Raw genomic sequence first — 22,772 nt, forward strand, 5'->3', positions numbered from 1 at the left:
GTAGCACAGTGGGCCCACAGCTTGAACCCTGGCATTTCTGCTTGCAGTTTTAAAGATTTATTTTTCTTCTTATTATTATTATTAAACTAAACTTCATGCCTGGCAGCTCCACCATGCTGCCGACTCACTATGTTGACACTTTACTGGGAGTTGTAACCCAGGCTGTGCTACATAATTTAAACTAATTGGATGTAGAGTTACTGTGAACTGTCAAGGGAATTAGTGCACGTTATCAAAGACAAGACACTTAGTCTTTGCCGCAAAAATTAAAACAACGTGTATAGTTTAAATTATACGTTATTTTGCAATGTAACTTGCCTTCTTTCACCATAACATGAGCATAGGTATAAAACAGTTCTTATAGACAATATTAAGTACAATATGCATTGAAAGTACCCAGTTACAGCAGGAACAAATCATTTTTCTGAACATAAAATGACACAAAAGAGAACGCAAAACAATTTGACTTCATTAATAGATGTATGCCTTTTCATATGGGTGGTTACAGGGGGAATATAAACCACGACCATGACGTTGCTGGCACCATGCTCATACAAACTGAGCCAACTGTAGTATGAAAGTATAGAGAGCATCCAGGTCAACATTAAAGGGAGCCAGGATTTCATGCGTCAGTTACCCTGGTACTGGAATGAAGCCATGCTTAATGCAAATCGATAATTGATTTGTTCTTGTTCTAAAGCCCAATGTGATTATGAAACATTTATGAAAGAAATCTATGCGTTGATTAGCGCCAGTGCGCACTGTGGGTGGCAAAGTGCTCAACAGTATCATCTAAAAGTGTGTTACAAAACTGCCATTACCATGCACTGAATCACAGTTATGAAGATACCATACAGCAAGCAGGAGCTGCACTTAAAATAATATCATTGGGTGTGTCCCAAATGTCACTCTATCCCCTATAATGCACTACTTTTGACCAGAGCCCTGTGCATTATAAGGGAATAGGGTGCCATTTGAGATGCAGGAGGACACACATTATGCCACTCATGTGGGTCACATCATGAATATGTATTTTTTTTGTCTGGGTTTCACAATTTTGTTTTCATTTAATTATTTTTATCTGATGTTAGTTAAAAGGTTTCTTTTGATAGAGCTAGCCACGTTGTTTACTGGTGTATTCTCTCTGCTAGCTACATTTTACTGAGCTTAAGCGCTCCATTTTTCGCTCCAGGGTTTGACTGTTAAGTCTGCCCTTGGGACTTTCACACCCTTTTGTTTCATAACAAGCCATTTCAGGAATCAAGTTTCAGCGAAAGGCTTTCTCAGCCGTGGTCCTCCTCCTGACATTGGTGAAGCAAATAGTCACACATTTAGCCACTTTCACTCCCACACAGAGAGTCTATCATATTGTTCCAAACACCAGCAGCCTAATGGACTACCTTTCATTCTGAAAGACCCTGCTGTATTGTGTAGTGTATATTGTGCAGTGTATATTGTGCAGTGTATATTGTATATTGTCGCTACACTACAGTACAAAGCAAAAACAGTTTTTTAGAATTTTTTGCTAATTTATAAAACATTTCAAACTGAAATATCACATTTACATAAGTATTTAGACCTTTTACTCAATACTTTGTTGAAGCACCTTTGGCAGCGATTACAGCCTCAAGTCTTCTTGGGTATGACACTACAAGCTTGGCACACCTGTATTTGGGGAGTTTCTCCTATTCTCTGCAGATCCTCTCAAGCCCTTTTAGGTCGGATGGGAAGCGTTCCTGCACAGCTATTTTCAGGTTTCTCCAGAGATGTTCAATCTGGTTCAAGTCCGGGCTCTGGCTGGGCCATTCAGAGACTTGTCCTGAAGCCACTCCTGCGTTGTCTTGGCTGTGTGCTTAGGGTCATTGTCCTGTTGGAAGGTGAACCTTCCCCCCCAGTCCTGAGTGCTCTGGAGCAGGTTTTCATCAAGGATCTCTCAGTACTTTGTTTTGCGTTCATCTTTGCCTCGATCCTGACTAGTCTCCCAGTCCCTGCCGCTGATCCTGTCTCGACTTCATGGCTTGGTTTTTGCTCTGACATGTACTGTCAACTGTGGGACCTTATATACAGTAGACAGGTGTGTGCCTTTCCCAATCATGTCCAATCAATTGAATTTACCACAGGTGGACTCCAATCAAGTCATCTCAAGGATGATCAATGGAAACAGGATGGACCTGAGCTCAATTTTGAGTCACATATCAAATTCTCTGAATACTTAAGTAAATAAGGTTTTCTAAAAACCTATTTTTGCGTTGTCATTAGTGGAGTTATGTGTGTAGATCGCTGAGGATTTTTTAATTCACTTAATCAATTTGAGAATAAGGCTGTAGCGTAACAAAATGTGGAAAAAGTCAAGGGGTCTGAATACTTTCTGAAGGCACTGTAGCATGGCTCTCCAACCCTGTTCCCGGAGAGCTACCATCCTGTAAATTTTCTCTCCAACCCTAATCGAGCACACCTGATTCTAATAATTAGCTGGTTGATGAGCTGAATCAGGTTAGTTACAACTTGGGTTTGGAAAACCTACAGGAGGGTAGCTCTTCAAGAACAGGGTTAGAGAGCCCTGCTGTAGAGGGTATGGTCTTGAATCACAATTTCAACAGTTGCAGAAGGCAGAGTTTAGATAAACATGTTTTATTTACTTAAATTGTTGTATTTTTCTAAGACGCTGCTGTCTGATCTCTTGACAGGAGTGGGATGCAAAGCGATCTGGGATAACATAGCATGTTGGGACCGTGCAGAGGTTGGAGAGACTGTCACTAGAGAGTGCCCCAGAGTGCTCAAGATGTTTTTTGGCAGAAATGGTAAAGTATTGTATTTCTTCATTTTGATATCAATGGCAAAGTAACATTTCTGGAGTGTTCTGTTCTCAAACCCAGGCCCAGATGAAAGGGTAGTTTGAGATATTCCTCAAGCAATGTTCTGATGTGGTCTGTGATATCTAAAGCTACACTACAATGTTATGTACATTTTCTTTCGGGTTAAAGCTCACACTATGTTTGGGCTTTGGAGTCACACCAGACCCATGTTTCTCATTTCACAGAATTACTGAGGTGTATAGACCAGTGTAATGTAGATGTTCTACCTTTTGGAGTGCATTGAAAGGCAGGGACAAAAATGGCCCCCAAGTCTGTATCGTTCTTTTTCATATAGTGTGGCACTGAATCATGGTGAATTGTACCAAGCAAGGTTCAGAGAATATGTTCTGCACTGCATGGACTAGAGGCAAAATGAATCACGTCTGCTCACTCCACAATCTCCAATGGCCCGTGTGGCAGACTAGGATGCTGTGGAGCTCTCCTCCTTCCCATCAGTCTGGATGAATCTGCACGGACACTTCATTCATTACAAACTAATTATCCAGACAAAGAGGATGATAAATTATGGATTAAGCTGTTAGATTATCGTATTCTCTTGAAGACAGGTTCCAGTCCTATGATGAACTCCCCACATTCAAGATACTTTTGGCCATTTAGTGTATGTGGACACCTACTTGTCGAACATCTAATTCCAAAATCATAAGCATTAATATGGAGTTGGTCCCCCTTTTGCTGCTATAACAGCCTTCACTCTTCTGGGAAGGCTTTCGACTAGATGTTGGAACATTGCTGCAGGGACTTGCTTCCATTCAGCCACAAGAGCATTAGTGAGGTTGAGCAGTGATGTTGGGCGATTAGGCCTGGCTCGCAGTCGGCGTTCCAATTCATCCCAATGGTGTTCAATGGGGTTGAGGTCAGGGCTCTGTGCAGGCCAGTCAAGTTCTTCCACACCGATCTCGACAAACCATTTCTGTATGGACCTTGCTTTGTGCAAGGGGGCATTATCGTGCTGAAACAGGAAAGGGCCTTCCCCAAACTGTTGTCACAAAGTTGGAATGACAGAATCGTCTGGAATGTCGTTGTATGCTGTAGCATTAAGATGTCCCTTCACTGGAACCAAGGAGCCTAGCCTGAACCATGAAAGACAGCACGAGACCATTATTCCTCCTCCACCAAACTTTACAGTTGGCACTATGCATTGAGGCAGGTAGTGTTCTCCTGGCATCCGCCAAACCCAGATTCGCTAATCGGACTGCCAAATGTTGCGTTTCCACTACTCCAGAGTCTAATGCCGCGAGCTTTACACCACTCCAGCCGCTGCTTGGCATTGAGCATGGTGATCTTAGGCTTGTGTGTGGCTGCTCGGCCATGGAAACCCATTTAATGAAGCTCCCGACGAACAGTTATTGTGCTGATGTTGCTTCCAGAGGCAGTTTGGAACTCAGTAGTTAAGTGTTACATCCGAGGATCGACACATTTTTTTTGCCGTATGCATTTCAGCAACTGACGGTCCCTTTCTGTGAGCTACCACCTCACGGCTGAGTTGGCAGCTATAGCAGGGCAGAAATTTGACGAACTGACTTGTTGGAAAGGTGGTATCCTATGACGGTGCCACGTTGAAAGTCACTGTGCTCTTCAGTACAGGCCATTCTACTGACAATGTTTGTCTATGGACATTGCATGGCTTTGTGCTCGACTTCACACACCTGTCAACAACCAATGTGGCTGAATCCACTCATTTGAAGGGGTGTCCACATACTTTTGTCTGTATAGTGTATCTCTGGGTTAAAACTAGCTGTGTGAAATTGATTTGGAAAGGACGAGTTGGGCATGTAAATTGGCTTGGAAGACTTCTTTGTAACAGAAACCTCTGGGAAACCCTATAGCACTCGTCAAACCTACGGCTAGGCAGGCTGCTGTGGCAGGGTCTGTGTAGAGTAGACTAATGGAGTGAAACATGCTCATTCCGATCACAGAAGTGGAGAAAGAAAGAAAGAGGCCTGTGGTTATACATAGTATGTGGCAAAGTACATTACAGGACGTTGCACACTGGGTTCAGGCACTGCCATCGGCTGCGTTCCAAATGGCACCATATTCTCTATAGAGTGCACTACTTTTGACCAGGGCCGATAAGACTCTGGAGTAGTCACTGTGAGGAATAGGGTGCCATTTGGGACAGTCATCGTTGTCTCCTCGAGAATAACACAGAGAGAATAAACACAGGCTCTCACATCCTCTGTTCCGCTTACATTCTCCCCCTGCCCCTGTCTGTCCCTGCCACAGAGCAGAGCACACTCCAGACGTTTATATCTCCAGACACATTCTCTCATCTAGACCTCTGTGGAATGCCAAACCCAAGAGAAGAAACACATTCAATATTCAACCAACTAAGTTGAAGGCTCCTTTGAATCAAGCATTGAACAATTGATTGTTCTTCCCAGAGTGAGTGGTTTTTTGACAAAAACGTATCTCTCAAAATTACATCTATTTGCCCTTGAAAAGTCTGTATGAATATCTTTTAAAGGCCCAGTACAGTAAAAATTCAGTTTTTCAGCTGATGAAACTAACAGTAACAGTGTGAAAAAATTGGATCAGTGTTATTTCCTGGTTGAAAATACAATCTACACAGGACTTTCTAATCAGCAGGTTTGCATAGATGGGAGTTTTGGCTTGCCGGGTGACCATTACAGGTGGTAAACTGGTTAATAGACCAATAACAAAGAAGTTTCCAAAGAGTTCTCTGGCAATAAGGCTAGTTTTCAGTTTTCCCCTACACACTCCCAGACAGTCCTAGCTAAATTCTTGCTTGAGAAATAGTTTTTTGATAAAACGCTATTTTTGTCCATTTGAATGGAAAACTATTACAGTAAGGTACTTCCTTGTTACCCAGAAATGATTTTGATATATTAATTTGATATTGATATACAAACAGCCTTTAAAATATATGAGAACACTGTAAACAAGAGCCTGATGAATGAAACTTTAATGGAAGCCATCATCTGTCATGCTCAAAATGGGATCACAGCCTTTCACTTTGGGGTTGTGTGAAGCCAATATTTCAGTCAGCTTGATTGGGCTTACTATCTGTGACAACAATAGAGGATAGTCTTGGCTGAAGAGAAATCTTTCATCAAACTCACCAGAGAAATCAAACCCCTGCATCTCCAAACAAATAAACATGCTGCATGGTTCTTGGACTATGATTTATGAAAGGAATATTGGGTCTGGATAAGCATTTCTAAAGGTTTTAGAGAAGAGGCAATAGAAACATTTAGCTGGCAAAAACAATGTTTTTCTCCTATCCACAGGAAACATAAACAAGAACTGTACAGCGGACGGATGGTCTGATGTTTTCCCCAACATCAGCAGTGTGTGTGGGGCAGAAGAAAAGCATGATAAGGTAAGCAGGGTGATGATCTTTAGGTTCTAGATCTCTACCTCTTGTCTCTCTGGTGTTGTATCATTGTTCTTAGTTTGACCAAGAAATGACACGATGTGACTTGAAAGTAGCTTTATTTGGAAATACAATACAGTATTCTATCATACATTAGATATTGCAATGAAGGCGTTGATACGTTGGACCTCAGAGAGCGAGAGAGAGAAACAAGGCAATGTTCTTGTGTGATAGATTTTTCCATGGTTTTATATTATATAAAATTAGATTTAGTTTGGTCTGATTTCTGAGTGTCAAGGCCCTCATGCTGATAATGAAAATTAGCAGTAGAGCCCTTTGCTAAGAACCCTTTGCTAAATGCATTGAAATTCTGTCCTGGGTCTGTTTTGATAAGGGAAGGGGTACTGCAATGTGTGTTTGTGTGCTCACTTCCACCTGATGACTTGAAATACAGATGAAACACAGGCGCCTTAAAGGCTATATAAAACATCCTGTTCACTGTGGCACCCAGCTGTCTCCTCAATCTAAACATTGTACCAGGCTGTGTCCCAAATGGCACCCTATTCCCTATAGTGCACTGCTTTTGACCAGAGCCCTGAGGTAGAACATGGTTGGGGAGGAACTGTGAATAAAAGTAATCAGTTACATGTAATCTGATTACAAAACTGTAACTGTATTCCGTAATGTTACCAGCAAAAATATTGTCTTTTTTAAAATTCAAAACACCTTTCTGTTTTCTCAGTGACGTTCAATTCAGCATTACAAAAATATGCACGTTTAAGTTTGTTTCACCTGAGGGAGTCTGACCACAAGTCAGAGTCCACTATGATGACACACCAAATGCGTTTGATGGATCCTTTAGGTTTTCTTCTGATGCCTCTGAAGGGGAAAGTAATCCAGAAGTAACTGAATGTAATCTGTTTACATTACTGAGTTTGGATTCAAAAGTTATGTTACTGATTACAATTTTGGACAGGTAACCTACCAAACCCTGGTGGTGAATTGGGTGACATTTTGGATGCAGACTCCGAGTTACTGTCCTCCTGGTTGGCCCACTACAGCAGATGTTAGTAAGAGGCCAAGCAAGTAGCAACAATATACTAGGAGAAGAAAACATGAAGAAGACTGATTCATAAAGCTATTCCACTGCCCAGCATTTGATCAGAGATGAGACCTGAAAAAGGAAAATCAAACTGAGATAATTAAAATAATACTCCCAACCAGGGTTGGGTAGGTTACTTTGTAAATGTAAATGCAGTTGCTAGTTATGTGTCAAAATTGTCATCAGTAACCTAATCGGATTTACTTCTGGATTACTTTCCCCTTAAGAGGCATTCGAAGAAGACAAAAAGGATCCATCAAACACATTTTGTGTGTCATCATAGTGGTCTCTGACTTGTGGTCAGACTCCCTCAGGTGGAACAAACTTAAACTTGCGCTTTTTTCCCATGCTAAATTGAATGTCATTGAGAAAACAGGAAGGTGTCGTAATGTAGACTGCTCAAAAAAATAAAGGGAACACTTAAACAACACAATGTAACTCCAAGTCAATCACACTTCTGTGAAATCAAACTGTCCACTTAGGAAGCAACACTGATTGACAATACATTTCACATGCTGTTGTGCAAATGGAATAGACAATAGCTCAGGTAGTGCAGCTCATCCAGGATGGCACATCAATGTGAGCTGTGGCAAGAAGGTTTGCTGTGTCTGTCAGCGTAATGTCCAGAGTATGGAGGCACTACCAGGATACAGGCCAGTACATCAGGAGACGTGGAGGAGGCCGTAGGAGGGCAACAACCCAGCAGCAGGACCGCTACCTCCGCCTTTGTGCAAGGAGGAGCAGGAGGAGCACTGCCAGAGCCCTGCAAAATTACCTCCAGCAGGCCACAAATGTGCATTTGTCTGCTCAAATGGTCAGAAACAGACTCCATGAGGGTGGTATGAAGGCCAGACGACCACAGGTGGGGGGTGTGCTTACAGCCCAACACCGTGCAGGATGTTTGGCATTTGCCAGAGAACACCAAGATTGGCAAATTCGCCACTGGCGCCCTGTGCTCTTCACAGATGAAAGCAGGTTCACACTGAGCACATGTGACAGTCTGGAGACGCCGTGGAGAATGTTCTGCTGCCTGCAACATCCTCCAGCATGACCGGTTCGGCGGTGGGTTGGCATTTCTTTGGGGGGCCGCACAGCCCTCCATGTGCTCGCCAGAGGTAGCCTGACTGCCGTTAGGTACCGAGATGAGATCCTCAGACCCCCTGTGAGACCATATGCTGGTGCGGTTGGCCCTGGGTTCCTCCTAATGCAAGACAATGCTAGACCTCATGTGGCTGGAGTGTGTCAGCAGTTCCTGCAAGAGGAAGGCATTGATGCTATGGACTGGCCCGCCTGTTCCCCAGACCTGAATCCAATTGAGCACATCTGGGACATCATGTCTCTCTCCATCCACCAACGCCACATTGCACCACAGACTGTCCAGGAGTTGGCGGATGCTTTAGTCCAGGTCTGAGAGAAGATCCCTCAGGAGACCATCCGCCACCTCATCAGGAGCATTCCCAGGCATTGTAGGGAGGTAATACAGGCACGTGGAAGCCACACACACTACTGAGCCTCATTTTTACTTGTTTTAAGGACATTACATCAAAGTTGGATCAGCCTGTAGTGTGGTTTTCCACTTTAATTTTGAGTGTGACTCCAAATCCAGACCTCCATGGGTTGATACATTTGATTTCCATTGATCATTTTTGTGTGATTTTTGTTCTCAGCACATTCAACTATGTAAAGAAAAAAGTATTTAATAAGAATATTTAATTCATTCAGATCTAGGATGTGTTATTTTAGTGTTCCCTTTATTTTTTTGAGCAGTGTATTTTTTCGCAAACATCCTTTCTGTAAAAAAATTAATAAAATCTAACAAATAATCCGTTTTTCAAAAGTATCTGTAAACAGATTACAATATTTTGCTGGTAACATTACTGAACAGTTCCTTTTTTTACTTGAAACCCTTCTCCCAACACCAGTAATTCACATTTGACATACTGACTGAAGTAAAATTGCTGTCAACGATTCCCTCCCATTCACTTGTTTTATTCAGATTGGGGCATGAATCTCTCTTCTGTTGGAGGTTATCCAAGATGCACCTCTGGTCTGGATCACACGGCCACCATTGGCACTGTGCTTATCTCCATCTGAAAAAATCTGGAATATTAAATGTACTGAAAGGTTTTCCTTTAGCTGTGTAGCCTTTCCACCGGTCCATCTGTGTTAAGGTCAGTCCAGTCTTTCGGAAAGGAAAGTTCATCTTCTCAGTATGAAGAGAATGGAACACGTTTCCTCAATAACTTGTTTCACACCTGTAGTTAATACATTTTGGGCTGCAACTAGTAGTGAAGCAAGGAATTATTGAAGGTGATGGAGGGGCAAGAAGTACCAAATGATGCCCCCTGACATTACTAATATAGTGCAAGCTCTTTGGGATATAACCTCTTGCCTGAGTGCCAGTCTGTTTGTGTTTTCATGCCAACTCCTTGTCACTCATTGTTATGTTTGGCTTGACAATGACAACAATGGAGTTGGCAAGAGCACAGACAGATCTGGCACCAGGCTATTTAACATCAACTTTGGGTGTATATAACCTTTTCTTCTAGTTGTATTTGAAGGTGAGTTATGATGTTCATTGATGTGTGATGTTCAAACCTAATGTAACCTTTTAATATATATTAAGTGTGTTATCTCCGCGATAATACATGAATAGATTCATTGACATTCTCACTGAAGCAATTATGTAAGTGTGACAGTATATTAGGTTGTCTATCATATAAAGTACATCAGTGGCATGCTGTGTGTCCTCTAAAGGCAATTTCCTAAGAACAACGTGACGCCCTGGAGAGCCAATTCAGTCCATGTGGCAGTCAGAAGTGGCAAAGGGGAAACATTTAGGACTCTCACTTGTTCCTCTCATACCTTAAAGCTATTTTAAATAACAATATTTGTAGGATCAAAGGCTATTTTTGGTGATGTGGCTAATTATCTATTTGAGGCATCATTATGTAGAATAAAATGGGTAGTTTGGATCCTGGATGCTTATTGGTTGATAGGTGTTAGGCATTTCCCATAGATAACTTTCAACAGTTCCATCTGAATACGCTTGGAAAGTGTACTGAAGACACCTTGCAGTTTTGACACGTACTTGGTTGTGAAGGTGTATTTCATGTAATCAATTGGGGTGTTTTTATCAACTAAATGTACACAAAGTTGTCTTAAGTCTTTTGGAGGAGATGCAGCATCAAAACAAATGGACCTTTTCTTCAAATTGACTATCTGTCCTTTCACTGTTTACAACTGTCTACAGGGATACATTCGTTCTGTAGGAAGTGTGTGCGTGCGTCCACGTTTTGTAGAACAATGAGCAATGGAAAGTGTGAAGTGCAGGTGGAGAAGAGATGTCACTGCTACAGGATAGGAGCTCACTCAATGCTTTTAGAAAGAGTGACTGTTTTACTAAGAGAATGTCAATTTGGCACTGCCTCAAAGGAATGACTGCGAGCATTGGTGCGTTGGTACGGTCCTTGTCTGACATTTGTTTTAGAGGAAGTCTCTTTGTTTTTCACTCGGCTGTAGTAAAAGGGGGGGGGAATCAAACCATTGACTAATTTCCTGGGGAAACAAGATAAGAGGGCAAATTTGAGCAGGTCATTTTATTGACAGATTTGAATCTCTTTGAATCTGTGAATCACTCTTTGAGTGGGTTGAATGATTGGCAGAAAACTACTTACAATACTTACAATGGCTCCTTTCAGGGGAAGGCTCTTTCTGACAGTAATGCTCGGTACATGTTTTTCTCCCCAATGTTTTTAAACACCGTCTGAAGTACACTTTTGTGACTCTGAAAATGATGTTTCTAAAGATCCTACAGTCTTTCAGTATCAACATGTTGATATTGCTGATAATTATATGATTTTACATATGTCATTTGGTGTTCGGATCAAAGACCATTCTGAAAGTGACCGATGTGCTGGGCCTGTGCCCTGTATGTTCTTTCTCCTGACTCGTCTTCTATGGTGCTGAAGTGAATGCCCATCTGAGATACATTATATATACAGCTTTGATACTGCCAATGACTACTGCATGTTCTCTCGCCTATAGCTTGTCTTCTTTACGGTGGTGAAGACTCTGTATACGCTGGGCCACAGTTTGTCTTTGATCGCCCTCACAACCGGGAGCGCCATTCTCTGTCTATTCAGGTGAGAGTTAGGATGAGTCCCAAAAGACACCCTATTTCCTATATAGTGGTCAAATGTAGTGCATCATATACTGTAGGAAATAAGGTGCTATTTGGGAAACAGTCTTAGTCACTCACTGTCGAGAGAAGCAGCAGGGTATTGTCACACAGCAGAGATCCTCTGATAAATCATTTCTTCCACTCCCTCTATAGAAAGCTCCACTGCACGCGGAACTACATTCACCTCAACCTGTTCTTTTCCTTCATCCTGAGAGCGGTGGCAGTCCTTGTGAAGGACGACATCCTCTTCTCTCGCAATCAGTGCTCTGAGCAGCCTTCACTGGTGAGTCAGGTTGTTCATCAGCCTGTATACCTCTGGTTCTTATAGATCATTTGACAATTCCAACTAATATGTATTGGTATAGATGTAGAGTTGAAGTTGGAAGTTGGTTGGAGTCATTAAAACTCATTTTTCAACCACTCCACAAATTTCTTGTTAACAAACTATTGTTTTGGCAAGTCGGTTAGGACGTCTACTTTGTGCATGACACAAGTACTTTTTCCAACAATTGTTTACAGACAGATTATTTCACTTATAATTCACAGTATCACAATTCCAGGCGGAAAGTAATCCAGGCGGAAAGTAATCCTGTACATAAATTATGGCTTTAGATGCTTCTGATAGGCTAATTTACATAATTTGAGTCAATTGGAGTTGTACCTGTGGATATATTTCAAGGCCTACCTTCAAACTCAGTGCCTCTTTGCTTGACATCATAGGAAAATCAAAAGTAATCAGCCAAGACTTCAGAAAAAAAATTGTAGACCTCCACAAGTCTGGTTCATCCTTGGGAGCAATTTCCAAATGCCTGAAGGTACCACATTCATTTGTACAAACAATAGTATGCAAAGTCAAGGTATTGGAGTGGCCATCACAAAGCCCTGACCTCAGTCCTATAGAAAAGTTGTGGGCAGAACTGAAAAAGTGTGTGCGAACAAGGAGGCCTACAAACCTGATTCAGTTACACCAGCTCTGTCAGGAGGAATGGGCCAAAATTCGCCCAACTTATTGTGGGAAGCTTGTGGAAGGCTACCCAAAACGTTTGACACGAGTTAAACAATTTAATGGCAATGCTACCAAATACTAATTGAGTGTATGTAAACTTCTGACCCACTGGGAATGTGATGAAAGAAATCAAAGCTGAAATAAATAATTCTCTCTACTATTATTCTGACATTTCACATTCTTAAAATAAAGTGGTGATCCTAAGACAGGGAATTGTTAATAGGATTAAATGCCAGGAATTGTGAAACGGAGTTTAAATGTATTTGGCTAAGGTGTATGTAAACTTCTGACTTCAACTGTATTTGTATAGATTTGCTATGAAACATGTTTCTTTCACTTCTTTGAAATTGAGGTACGTAATTCATTTTCCGCTGGACACATTTTGATTCTTGCTCCTTCAGTTCACTCCGATTGTGTTGGTGTGAGTATATTTTAGACAAAGATCTGGTAACCACTCTATCAGAATAAGGACAGGGAATTCAGTTTCCATATAGATACACTTTGGTTATTTGTGTTGAGTGTCCTGTAGTTTGTCTTTGTATAGCAGCACAAGTGATGTACTACAATGTTGTTCCAGATTGGATGCAAGGCGAGCCTGGTGATTTTTCAATACTTTATCATGGCCAACTTCTTCTGGTTGCTGGTCGAGGGCCTCTACCTCCATACACTCCTGATTGTCATCTTCTCTGAAAATAGACACTTCATTGTTTATCTTCTCATCGGCTGGGGTAAGCTAGTCATTAATATATATCCAATGTATCAAAAACAGTGAGGAACATACAGTACATCCAATCCATTTATGCTATGAGATTGTATTCAGTGAAATTCTCCATCTGTATTTCAGGATTCCCAACCGTGTTTGTTTCTGCATGGGCTATAACAAGGGTTTATTTTGAGGATACTGGGTAAGTCACCTTGGAAAGCATAAATGTACATGGTTTGTAGGGTAGTGGATTCTTTTCATGTGTGATTGCCAGACAGGGCCGTGCACAGATATGTCGGGGGCAGTGCTCAAAATAAGGGCAGCCCCCTCCCCCCCGCACCCCAAAAAAAGAAAATCGGTCTAATATTTTCTGGTACAACGCACTCACTCATCAAACATTGTAAGCAAACCAGTCACTCCTAGGCCTAGGGACAACCAGAGAGCGAATGACGATGTAGGCTAAATATGCTAGCTAGTTAGCAATGCTGTCGGGGGGAAAAAAAATTCACTTGATTTGAGTGTGTTCTGCTGCTGACATCTGCCTCTTACTAACAATCAGTCAAATTGCCCCATTCTTTCCTAGTAGGAGGCTACTATTGAAGTTGGATCTGTCATGAGTCTCATTCACTGTTAGGGGCAAAGAACGGGGCAATGTCTCCCCGCCGGTGGCTACTGCATGCAAGTCAGATGAGTGTGGTCTTCGGGGAGGGGGTGTATTTTATGAGATTCAAGAGTTTATGAAATTACCTAATTTTATGCGCAATTTGTTACTGGCGGGCCGGGCGCCTGCAAGCTGACTTTGGTCAGTCGAACAGTGTTTCCTCTGACACATTGGTGCGGCTGTCTTCAGGGTTAAGCGAGCAGTGTGTTAAGAAGCAGTGCAGCTTGGCGGGTCATGTTTCACGTCTCGACCTTCATCTCTTTCTAACCCGTTGGGAGTTGCAGCATTTGGATAAGGTCGTAACTACCAATTGTATATTATGATCAAATGTGGGGTAAAATAGGGAATATTTTATATATATATATATATATAACAGCACATCTACATTAAGTCTGGCAACAGGCACAGATTGGGTTCAACCAAACACCTGCCCTTTTCCCCTGATATGAAAAAGTGCCCCCGCAGCTCATCGATCATTTACATGTTATTATAAAAAATATATCATTTAAAATATATATATATATAGCCGATGTCACAAAGTGCTATACAGAAACCCAGCCTAAAACCCCAAACGGCAAGCAATGCAGATGTAGAAGCACGGTGGCTAGGAAGAACTCCTTAGAAATGCAGGAACCTGGGAGTGCTGTGCTTAGGTTAGTATGGCCAGGGATGCATGGCACGTGTTGACTAACATCTTCGTATGGGTATCATTTCCTATTCCTTCAGATGCTGGGAACAGAATGATAACCCAATCCCCAAGTGGGTGATCAATGTACCCATAGGCTTCTCCATCATGGTGGGTATATATCATTTATCCTTCTCGGTTGCTGCTGTTTTAATATCCTTTACCACATGCAGGATCAAACCCCTGCTACATCCCAAGCATTAACTAAACAGAATGTGTCCAGGAGATAAGTAAATGCCACACAGAGAATATTCCGATCTGTCATGTTAGGTTGCCAGCGCGTACTGGGGAGCTGATAGGACTGTAACGGCAAGAGCATGTTAAACCGAGAGACTCTGCATGCGTGTGAATTGATGCTGGCTTGGATGTAATTCAAGGTTGAACTAGCTTTATCAAACTGTCATTGTATTTTACAACAGGTGATTTTATATGGGACGATTTATGTGGAACTAAGTACTGTCGTCTTATCTGATTCCATAACACATCCCTCAATGTATACCAACGCTGGTTATAGCTGAGTTAACTGCCCTTAAAAAGAACTGCAGTAACCAAATTTCACTAAATAAATAAAACAGACTGTATGTCAATATATGTTGACTGGGTTTCCAGGTGAACTTCCTCCTGTTCATCAGTATTATAAGGATTCTGGTTCAGAAGCTGAGGTGTCCTGATGTGGGTGGCAACGACCAGTCACAATACAGGTATGTGTTGTTGTGCTCAGTCAGTCACAAAACAGGGAGACCTATGTGTTACTGCACTCAGGCAACAGACCATGAATACTCAGTGTCAACATTCCTGAACGGAGAAATGAAGTGCTCAAATGTTTCAGCATGCCTTTGTATGTCACTCTGACATATGGTATTTTAGTTGACTTCTCAAGCAAAATACATAGATATGTAGCCTATTGTTCTATTGTGCAAATTGTACGCTGTAGAGTGACACTAGATTCGGCTAAGCTGTAGAGGTGGTCAGCACAGCACGTATTTGCCTTCAGGGAGAAATATTCCCATCTTGTCTGAGCGGATTTAAGGGCTGAGAAGCGGCTGGCGACGCAAAGACTGGATGAGCTGCTGTCTACTGCTACAGGAAAGTCCACCTTGGTTGGCACTTAGCAGTCAGGGCCCCTTCACGATTTAGGATGTGTCTGAAATGGCACCCCATTCCCTTCATAGTGCACAACTTTTAGTGCCCATAGAGCTCTGGTCAAAAGTAGTGCACTATGGGTTACTCTCACAGCACCGCAAACAACATGGGGCCCTCAAAAGGCTCTGACGGCATGTGTGGGTATGGATGTGCGTACATAGACCCACGAGCCACTGTGGCCCCTCATAATTAGTTTAGATTTTTTTGTGGCCCCCACCCCCAAGTTGCCCATCCCTGCCTTATGCTCCCTATCATTTAATGGGTAAACACCAACGTTTTGTGGACGTATTAACAACAATTATTATTCAAATATACACTGAGTATACAAAACATGCACTTTCCATGACCGACTGACCAGGTGAATCCAGGTGAAAGCTATGATCCCTTATTGATGTCACTTGTTAAATCCACTTCAATCAGTGTAGATGAAGGGGAGGAGACGGTTAAAGAAGGATTTTTAAGGCTTGAGACAATTTAGACAAGGATTTTGTATATGTGCCATTCAGAGGGTGAATGGGTAAGACAAAAATATTTAAGTGCCTTTGAACAGGGTATGGAAGTAGGTGCCAGGCACACCGGTTTGCATCAAGAACTGCAACGCTGCTGAGTTTTTCACTCAACAGATTCCCGTGTGTATCAAGAATGGTCCACCACTCAAAGGACATCCAGCCAACTTGACACAACTGTGGGAAGCATTGGAGTTGACATTGGCCAGCATCCCTGTGGAACGCTTTTGACGCCTTGTAGAGTCCATGACACAACTAATTGAGGCTGTTCTGAGGGCAAAAGGGGTGGTGCAACTCAATATTAGGAAGGTGTTCCCAATGTTGGCTATACTCGGTGTATGTGATTGTATAACAGTGTAGTCTCTAGGTCCCCTCCATAGAGTGTCTCTGTAATATTGTGTGTCTGGTTTCAGGAGGTTGGCCAAATCCACTCTCCTGCTGATCCCCCTGTTTGGCATCCATTACGTTGTCTTTGTGTCTCTCAATGAATCTATGGAAAATTATAAAATCTTCTTTGACCTTGCTATCGGATCCTTTCAGGTAAAACTGATCCTTTTCGGATATTTATCACAATATCACAATATATTTTGGCTATATTTGGGGCATTTTTGTTTGTTTTGGGGCATTTTTGTTTCTCATTTTGAAGATTTTCTGTTGACAGGGCCTGGTGGTTGCCATCCTGTACTGTTTCTTAAACAGTGAGGTAAGCTCTCGCCTTGATTGCTCTTAATTGCATTTTTATTCTGGAATGAATAGGTTGCCTTGGGCACTGATGGCCCAGTTAAGAAGACGCACAACAGCGTAAATGATTAGTGTTGAATCAGTGTTGACAAAGTCTTCCTTGGCACAAATTAGGATAGATGACAAGCAATGTTCAGGCTTTTATAAAAGCTGCTGTGTACATCATTGTAATTGACCTCAACCTCGACAAGACGGAGTAGCTCCGCGGTTGACAACTCCAGTGCCCCCCCATAGTGCAAAGAATGTTGCTGTGACCCTGGACTACACCCTGTGGTTCTCTGCAAACATCAAAGCAGTGACCCGCTCCTGCAGGTTGATGCTCTACAACATCCGTAGAGTACGACCCTACTTTACACAGGAAGCGGCGCAGGTCCTAATCCAGGCACTTGTCATCACCCGTCTGGACTATTGCAACTTGCTGTTGGCTGGGCTCCCCGCTTGTGCCATCAAACCCCTGAAACTTATCCAGAATGGTGCAGCCTGCCTGTTTTCAACCTTCCCCAGTTCTCCCATGTCACCCCGCTCCTCCTCACACTCCACTGGAAGACCATGGTACTTTCCTACAGAGCAGCAAGAGGAACTGCACCTCCCTACCTTCAGGCTCTGCTCAAACCCTACATCCCAACCTGAGTACTCCGTTCTGCCACCTCTGGTCTCTTAGCCCTTCCACCCCTACGGGAGGGCAGCTCCCGCTCAGCTCAGCCCAGTCCAAGCTTTTGCCTGACCTGGCATCCTAATGGGAGAACCAGTTTCCCCCCTGAAGCTAGGACAGCAGAGTCCCTGCCCATCTTTCAAAAACTGAATACCTACCTCTTTTAACAATATCTGAAATAATCCCACAAAACCCCCTCGCACCCCCTCCTCAACACCCCCCCCAAATATACAAAACAAAAACACATTTGTGAACTAACACTCGCACTTGACTTTTTTCCCCCCTTACTAGCTCTGACTTGGCTGGTTTCAACTTTATTGAGGAAAAATGTACTTGACAGTGATAAATGTAAAAGTGTAAATTATGAGATATATATATATATAATGTTTAAAGGTATTTTGTTAGCAGTTACTACAAATGTTAATTTTAATTGTTGTCTGCTTTGTTTTCATTGTAGTAAAACGATGAGTACGGCATTTTATAAGAACATTTATACCATTTAAAGTAGTGACAGATGTGGGCTAGTTTTCCCTCTGTGCTAAAAGATTTACCTTGCTACTTCAGGTTCAAGGGGAACTCAAGAGAAAATGGCGGAGTATATGCCTCAACTGCCATATGGCCAGAAACTACACCCAGCACAACACCTACGCCTCCAGAAACGGCTCAGAGAACATGGCTCAGTTCCAACGTAATTCTCGTGCTCAGTCCTTCCTGCAGTCAGAGACAACTGTGGTGTGAGAGCTGCGTGTAAAAGAGGGATCGGTCTCCATTAAAACGCTCTGGAACTCTGGTATTGGCCTAAATACACACTACAGCACACACAGCCTACAGTTGTGGGCACTAAAAAGTTAGCTTGGACCACGGTATTGGCAGAACAATTGGCATAATGGCACTCTAGGATCTTCTAATGAGTTTGTCACTAAAACCTGGACCCCGGTACAGGGTTTGAATTTATTTATTTTTTATGGCAGATGGCGTAACAGGGTATTTTTGAACAAATATGAATATATTGGGCAATTTGTAATAATTGGTTTAAGTAAACATTTTCATTACTGGATGCCAAGGAGAAGTGCTCTGCATGGCTCTTAAATCTTTATCTCTCTCTCCCTCTCCCTGTAGTAAAATGGATTTCACTCTGTGGTTAACGACCAGAGATGCCTCTGCCTATACGCCCACGGTTCCTCTGCCACTAAGGTGTCCCCAACCCAAAAAGGAAAAAAACGAAGGAACTCAGTCGGGGTTTCAACTTACTGTTGAGAGTTACAAAGTAGAATACACAAGTTGCAATTTAGAAATATCGTCATGCATTGCAGTTTGCCACTTGTCATGTCAGTCACTGACAGTCACTCAATTAGCCCAGCTATGTCAGCTCAATTCTTTAGATAGCTGGGTAGACTACCTTTCTCAGCAATCTAAACCCTGTAGTAATCATCACCAAATGACAGACTGGGCATGGAGTGTGCCAAAGGGCCCTGTCCTCCAGCCCCCCCCTCCCCCCATTTGATTTTGTAAGTCACTCTCACTCATATCATATGAACATGACATAAATCATGGCAATGTGTAGAATTGCAAGAAATTAGCTTTAAAACGGTAAAATGTTCTCTTCACCTCAGATAATATTGTAGTTAAAAAATTAAAAAATCATGCAATTCTACTCCTTTTGCTATGGGGCAGAGATAATTGTTCAGGTTCATAGGTAATATCCTTCAATTCTACACGTTTAGTCATAGGGTGGACTGAATTGTTTGCAGTTTTTAATAGGATATCTGAGTGAGAGTGACTAACAAAATCAATGGGGCCCCCATGTTCGGTAATTCAACCATGATTACAACAAGTTTAGATCGCTGGCTCGACTAGTTTACCAATCTAAAATACTTTAGCTGACGTGGGATAATTGAGTGACTGTAAGAGACAAACTGCTGATGCACAACCACATTTTCGAAATTGCACCTTGTGTATTCTGCTATTCTAACTCTCAACAGTAGGTTTGAGTTCCTTCATTTTTTTTAATGCTATATTAGCCGAGCTGACTGTGGTTCTAGTAAATCCAATGCAATGTTGTCAAAACATGATTCCAATGAAACTAGGATTGTCAGGGCAAGGATGTGTTTTAGTTATACGACATGTGTACATTTTACATGTTGCTTTGGGTTGCCATCGAAAGGATTATAAAATAAGACGTTTTTTTGTTAACACAGGTTTTCTGCATCAGTTGTCTAAGAACCGTAAGAGTAAGGGCTTAGAGGAGGTGAACGACCATTGTGTACATAAGAGTATCTTGACCTACTGCAAAGTACTGGTATGTCATGTTTGCTGAGTTATTACTCTGAATTATTTTCTGCAAAGACCATGAATGTTATACCACATGATTGTGGTGTAAGTGTTGCATCAAGTGAATGTAATTTCCCTCTGTCTTTTACAGTATGCTATGTTTTTTTTTTTTTTCATTCGTCAAGGCAATCAACCAAAGCCTTCTCTGATGTAAGTTATACAGCTATGTTGTCCATGTAAATGTTAACTCGAGGTATGAGTTCTGTGGTAGATAACTTAAATGCTCCAGTCTGGGATGCTATACACCCATCCACCCGGCGTACCAGACCGTGATTTCAGGTGCTTGGTGTAGATATGAAAGAAAGACAGGAAATGAATGCTGATTAGCTTGGTGTTTTCACTGAGAAGGTGACAATGTTTAGACTTGAGGTCACATAAGAACAAAACCTTGGCTCCAACATTGAAATCTTTTGTGTTTAGTAAAAAAATGATTCCCAAAGGTTATATCTACTGTAAGGTTGTTCCCTGATCACCTAAGAGATTTCAGACGACCCCATGTATTTGCCATGTAAAATACTGCCAGGATTGTGTGTTTTTTTTGGGCATGTTTGTCATTGATGTACAGTAGTCAATCAAAATGTTAAGTGCCTAATATTTGCTATTTAATCGTAATTATTTATTCCACATCCTATTGCTAATGCTGCTTCCCAAATGGCACACTATTCCCTACATAGTGCAACAGGTTTGACCAGCTCTGTTCAAAAGTAGTGCACAAAATAGGAATAGGGTATAATTTAGGGCGCATCCTATGTGTATATTAAATGCCATAGCTTTGATGAACATTAGTGATGTATCCTTGTCTTGATTAGCCTGAATGTTTGTCTGTTTGTGTTTTCATGTCAACAACTTGTCACTCATTGTCAGGCTAAGTGCCATACGCATTGTCGTTGGTTTAACATAGACAGCCATGGAGTTGGCAAGAGCACAAACAGATTTGGGACTAGGCTACAAGGCTGTATGTCCTCATGAGAACAAAATGTTTGCCTCTTTCCATTAGCTGCATTCTCACCGCTATACCCTCCCACCACGGGGAGCCATTTTATAAGGTTGCATAACAAACATTTTTATATATTAGCAACATGCTATTGAATGATGCTTTGTTTTAATGTCTGGGTACATGTATGTCATGAGATCATGATGAGTAAACAATTCAGCACCTTTTATGACTCATCTCGTCATTGATGAGGCTTGGCCCATGAACTCATTTTGAAGGGCACCACCAAGGTCGTTTCCGATGCTAATACCAATGACTAATAGGTAGAAGAATCGCTAACGGGCTTGTTGCGTGGTAAACAACCCAAATGGAGAGAGAATAAAAGTTAGAGGAAAGCTAATACAATCAAGGAGATCCCACTACGAGGATATTTGTTACAGCCTATGTTTTGCTGTTACTGATTAAACCTTGTCCTTTCTGCTGGTTCATAGACTCTGCTAAGAGCTCTGGGTTACTTTCCAGATATGTCCCAAATCACCCTATTCCCTACATAGTGCACTACTTTTGACCAGGGCCACTCGGCTCTGGTCAAAAGTAGCGCAGTATGCAGGCAATAGGCTGCCAATTGGGACGCAGGCCAAGATGCGAGGATGCAGGCCAGGATGCGTGGACGCTAGCTGAACGTGTTGCTGACTCAGAGACGGGGATCTGTGGTGATCTGAGCTGACATAGCTGCTCTGGGGCGGAGGCAGCAGCACTAATTGGAAGAGAAGATGCTGTCCAAGAAGGAACCACTGATCCACACTGGATTCACTCTATTTCTCTACACATCCTGATTGTCATATTATACCCCTATTCTAGCATTTGGCTTATGAGAGGATGGGATATGGGAATTATGAGTGGGTTTAATCACGTCTTCAAAACGAGAATCTGTAAATTACTATCTTGTCAAAATATCTGTATCAAAACTTTTAAGAATGAGAGGCCTCAGGCTAATGGTGTTACTACGCATAGATTTGAGCCATATATGGAGATCAAACAGTTGTTTCGTTATACTTCCTCCTCAAAGCTGTTAAGAAACCTCCTCCTTACAGCTTGAGGGAACCTCCCACATCACTGGCTCCACTAATGGATTGTTTAGCAGAGACCACACAAGGCTCCTCTGGAATGATTGCAAACAAATGCGAGTGAGCATATGAGGGACGTGACAAATACCATCACTCAAGCTTATCGGCAGTAGAGGTAAAATGTTACATGGATTATGTTGCCACGAATAAGCATGCTTCATTTCATTCTCTCAAACTACACTGAACAAAAATATAAACGCAACATGTAAAAGTGTTGGTCCCGTGTTTCATGAGCTGTAAAAAAAAAAAAAACTTTTTTTTTTCCCATACACACAAAAATCTTATTTCTCTCAAATGTTGTGCACAAATTTGTTTACATCCATGTTAGTAAGCATTTCTCTTTTGTCAAGATAATCCATCCACCTGACGGGTGTGGCATATCAAGAAACTGATTAAACGGCATGATCATTACACAGGTGCACCTTGTGCTGGGACGATGAAAGGCCACTTTAAAATGTGCAGTTTTGTGACACAACACAATGCCACGGATGTATCAAGTTTTGAGGGATTGTGCAATTGGTATGCTGACTGAGAAACGTTCTAGAAAATTTAATGTGCATTTCGCTACCATAAGCTGCCTCCGATGTCGTTTTAGAGGGGGGGGGCATCTTGGGCAGTGGGGGGCATATTGGAAATGGTCATCTGGGTGGTAATAGAAAATGTCTGCAATGGCACTATAGCCAAAAATTCTTATTTTCACTAGGCAATGGTCAAATATGACCTCAATATCACCCCCATGAAGGTCTTAAGATGGCTTTATGATAATAATAATTTTCTACATTATTGGT

At 42.0% G+C, this 22,772-nt stretch overlaps 1 protein-coding gene across 3 annotated transcripts in view; it reads left to right on the forward strand.

The window, feature by feature from the left end:
- The window catches only part of LOC112260429 (vasoactive intestinal polypeptide receptor 2), a 42,519-nt gene extending 21,437 nt beyond the window's left edge, over nt 1-21,082 (forward strand). For 2 of the 3 annotated variants that reach the window (XM_024435525.1, XM_024435524.1), the window contains 11 exons: nt 2,688-2,801; nt 6,125-6,216; nt 11,360-11,457; nt 11,649-11,778; nt 13,079-13,229; nt 13,346-13,406; nt 14,592-14,661; nt 15,160-15,251; nt 16,613-16,739; nt 16,861-16,902; nt 18,157-21,082. In XM_024435525.1, coding sequence (XP_024291293.1) covers nt 2,688-2,801; nt 6,125-6,216; nt 11,360-11,457; nt 11,649-11,778; nt 13,079-13,229; nt 13,346-13,406; nt 14,592-14,661; nt 15,160-15,251; nt 16,613-16,739; nt 16,861-16,902; nt 18,157-18,330 — 1,151 coding nt within the window. In that variant the 3' untranslated portion in view covers nt 18,331-21,082. The remainder of the gene's footprint in view (nt 1-2,687; nt 2,802-6,124; nt 6,217-11,359; nt 11,458-11,648; nt 11,779-13,078; nt 13,230-13,345; nt 13,407-14,591; nt 14,662-15,159; nt 15,252-16,612; nt 16,740-16,860; nt 16,903-18,156) is intronic. The other variant, XR_002955014.1, reaches the window with a different exon arrangement.
- Nucleotides 21,083-22,772: the final 1,690 nt, after the last annotated feature.

The sequence above is a fragment of the Oncorhynchus tshawytscha genome, linkage group LG10 (assembly GCF_018296145.1).
Source record: "Oncorhynchus tshawytscha isolate Ot180627B linkage group LG10, Otsh_v2.0, whole genome shotgun sequence".
NCBI classification, from domain to species: Eukaryota; Metazoa; Chordata; class Actinopteri; order Salmoniformes; family Salmonidae; genus Oncorhynchus; species Oncorhynchus tshawytscha.